The sequence below is a fragment of the Bactrocera dorsalis genome, chromosome 3, assembly GCF_023373825.1.
Source record: "Bactrocera dorsalis isolate Fly_Bdor chromosome 3, ASM2337382v1, whole genome shotgun sequence".
In the NCBI taxonomy this organism is placed as follows: Eukaryota; Metazoa; Arthropoda; class Insecta; order Diptera; family Tephritidae; genus Bactrocera; species Bactrocera dorsalis.
Window position 1 is genome coordinate 23,097,897 of NC_064305.1, and position 3,562 is coordinate 23,101,458.

Below are 3,562 nucleotides of genomic sequence, written 5' to 3' on the forward strand. Positions count from 1 at the left end.
TACTAATAAAATCAGTGCAATATTACAATAATAGTATTCATTCAACCACTAATAAAAAACCAATTGATTTTATCTCAAGTAAAATAATGAATACAGACTTCATAAAAATAAAAGAACAAATTGAAAATAAACAAAACACATCAATTAATAACCAAAATTTGAAACGAAAAAATACACCAGTGGCTAGATGAGTTAAAAGTGTGGTTGCTGCTAAATTCTCATTTTCATATACAGTACTTTTCGGATATAAGCCTCCCGGTTAAAAGATTTCCCCGCTTATAAGGAAATAAAAGCAGGTCACAAAAAATTGCACATAAGCAATATACAGAAAAATCCCCGGTTAATGTGTTCCCCGTTTAAAAGGTTTACCCGCTTATAACATTGAAAATGTGCGAGCCCTTTAAAGAAATACGTACAAAAATCCCCGGATATAAAAAAGAAAAATCTGGCTACACTTATTTGATTTTTTTCTTTTTTTGCGGTATGGCAATCTGTAAAAACATATGTTTGTTGATTAATGGCGGCAAATGTAAAATTTTTGGCAAAAGTGTAAGTGAAATAATTTTTAAGTTTGCAAAATTTAGTAGCGTTTATTTTTTTACAGGATGGCTGGTAACAAAAGAAAGACGCTTTCCATAAAGGAGAAACTTAAAGTTATCGCTGAAAGTAAAACCATATCAAAACCTGAACTGTGTTCCAAATATGGGTGCTCTTCAAGTACACTAAATAAAATTTTAAGAAACGCAGGCGAAATTGCTAACAAATCGTCCACGCGCAAATTGTCTGCAAAAAGAATGAGGCAAGGTAAAGAAGCCCAGGTGGAGCAGGCGTTAATGATATGGTTTAATCAACTGAGATCCTCTGGAGCAGTAATCTCTTCAAACTTAATGCTGGAAAAAGCCAAGCAGCTTGCAGTGAAGCTAAAAAAAGATTTTACGCCAACGCAAGGATGGCTCTGGCGATTACAGAAGCGCAATGGCATTCAGTTAAGAAATATTCACGGCGAAGAACGCTCCACTGATAAGGAAAATGCAGAAATATTTCTGAGCACAACTCTTCCACATATTATAGCGAACTATGATCAGGTGAATATTTTCAATGCAGACGAAAGTGCCTTGTTCTTTAAAGCATTGCCGCAAAAAACGCTTACACATAAGGGACAAACAGTGAAAGGGTTCAAGACCTCTAAGGACCGGCTAACGCTTCTTTTTATTTGCAATGCCACGGGAGAATTTAAGGAAGTCATTGTCATTGGAAAGTCAAAGAGTCCGCGATGCTTTAAAAATAAAGTTTTGCCATTAAAGTATTACTCTAACAAGAAAGCGTGGATGACGCAGGAGATTTGGGGTAAAGTTTTAAATAAGTTGGATACACAAATGAGAGAACAGAATCGAAAAATTGTTCTGCTGGTTGACAATGCGGCTTGTCATAAGATTTCTGACACTTTGACAAACATTAACCTTCAGTTTTTGCCTCCAAATACAACTGCAATAACTCAGCCTCTGGATCAAGGAATTATCCACTGTTTTAAGGCGTACTATAGGCAGAGTATTATTCGGAAACAGGTTGCTGCAATTGAACGCGGACAAACAGTGGCTGAATTTGAAAAATCACTCAATATATTTCAAGTTATTCATATGATTAAACATAGCTTTTGGATGGTGAAACCTGAATCAATTCAAAACTGTTTCAAAAAGGTACGTTCGTTAAAATTTCACAATTTTTGCTTATTATATTCATTAATTTTTTTTTATTATTTTTTTGATAGGCAAAATTTATAACTACACCCACTGATCAGCAATTTGAAGATACAAGTGCTGAAGTAGAAAAAATCGTTAAGAGCCTGGCAGGTGCAAATACACAAAGCTCATTTGAAACATATATTGTATGTGATGACGACATTGTGTGCTATGGCAATTGGACTGATGAGGAAATTGTCAGTTCCATTGTTGATACAGAAGCAGATCCACTGCAAATTGATAACGACGGGTCTGAAGATGAAGAGGAGACTGAGGAAGTGTTAAAAACAGCGTCACTTGCAGAAGTTCTGCATTGTATTCACAGCCTCAGAGCCCACTTCCTGCCAAAAAATAAATACATTGCTGAATTAGAAAGCATGGAAGGAGACATTCTCCATAATGAGATGTCTTTCCAAACTAAAATAACAAATTGGTTTTTTAAACGTAATTTTTAAGACTTCTTTTTTCAAAATAATGTAATTTTTTAAGACTTCGTTCTGTGCAAAATTTTTTCAAGCATGGTCGACAAAGATCTCATTTGCTCCTTACATTTTTATGTTTTGTTTTTTACATGAATATTACTTTTGTTTTTTTCTTTTCACTATGTAGTGATGAATACATACACATGTATGTATACTAAAGTACTTTTAAAAAGTATCTAATAAATATTTACATATTCGTAGCTTAAAAAAGTAGTTGTTTCATATGTGCATTTTTATATAAGCTTCAAAAGGTACATAAAGCGGGACTTTCATATAAGCCCCAAAAGTGCTTTTAACCGGGGTTTTCATATAAGACTTCCCCGGATAAAGTGTTCCAATTTTGAGCATTTCGCTCGGCTCTTATATCCGAAAAATACTGTACATACGTTCAAAGTGCGTGCTGATAATTCCCTAAATCCATATAGTGACATATTCACTCTCACATCCATCTACTAATATCCAATTACTGCAGCATCAATATTTTGGTGACACATTCATTCTCACACCCATCCATTAAAGTCAAGTAAACAAATAACAAGAGCTGCGCATCATTTTTGCTGTGCAGAGAATTTAATGTAAACAAATGACCGATATTCAGTGGCGATCGCGCCTTAAGCGTCTTCGCTTATACAAACCAAATAATCTATAAGCTCTCATCCAATGAATCAAGCGACCAACTGCACACTCATTTTAATGTAAACAATAGCCAATAGCCAAAACCAAGATTTTCATTCTCTTTGTAAATTAGTCTTAAGCTGAAATCCAATTGACACACACGAAACCTTTCTTTCGTCGCGTACAATTTTAATAAATAATAAAACATTTTAAACATTTGTATTTAATTTATTAAAAAAATGGATCTTAGCGTTGTCCTTAGTCTTTCGACGGGACATTTATTTGTCTCAAATATTTCAGTATATAAGTTAACATAAGCTGCCCTTTATCAACAAGTCAGCGAATCCACATTCTCATCGCTGGCAGCTAGCAACATCAGTGATCTGCAGTGAATACTTGGCTTATGAATACACTCTCATATTCATGAATCACCCCAAATATTCACTCACACTTGCTCTCACTAAAAATATTATCTTCTCACAATCACATGGCTTGCTTGTGTAATAATGAGTGTGAATATGTCTCACAATCACTTATCGCTCACACTTGGCTTGGCTTGCTTCTCTGTATACAATTGTTTGAGCTATTCGTTGCTTACCATTAGATGAGTTGAAAGGCTCATGAATACATTCACTAATAGGTGGCTCATTGTTTATTCATGAATACATTCACAAATTCCTTGCCTATTCAAAATATATTTTATACCTACGCGGAGGGGTTTTAAAA

At 34.5% G+C, this 3,562-nt stretch overlaps 1 protein-coding gene across 1 annotated transcript; it reads left to right on the forward strand.

The window, feature by feature from the left end:
• The first annotated feature begins 227 nt into the window (after positions 1-227).
• LOC125777319 (tigger transposable element-derived protein 6-like) lies at positions 228-2,194 on the forward strand. The gene is made up of 3 exons (XM_049451792.1): positions 228-549; positions 605-1,697; positions 1,769-2,194. The coding sequence occupies exons 1-3, from the start codon at positions 518-520 to the stop codon at positions 2,192-2,194; spliced, it is 1,551 nt and encodes a 516-aa protein (XP_049307749.1). The 5' UTR covers positions 228-517.
• Positions 2,195-3,562: the final 1,368 nt, after the last annotated feature.

Excerpts from the sequence above, each read along its gene's own strand:
- LOC125777319 (XM_049451792.1), top strand. The coding sequence starts at position 518 with ATGGCGGCAAATGTAAAATTTTTGGCAAAAGT. Across the intron at positions 550-604 it reads GTAAAATTTTTGGCAAAAGT|GATGGCTGGTAACAAAAGAA; the intron begins GTAAGTGAAATA and ends ATTTTTTTACAG. Across the intron at positions 1,698-1,768 it reads TTCAAAACTGTTTCAAAAAG|GCAAAATTTATAACTACACC; the intron begins GTACGTTCGTTA and ends TTTTTTTGATAG.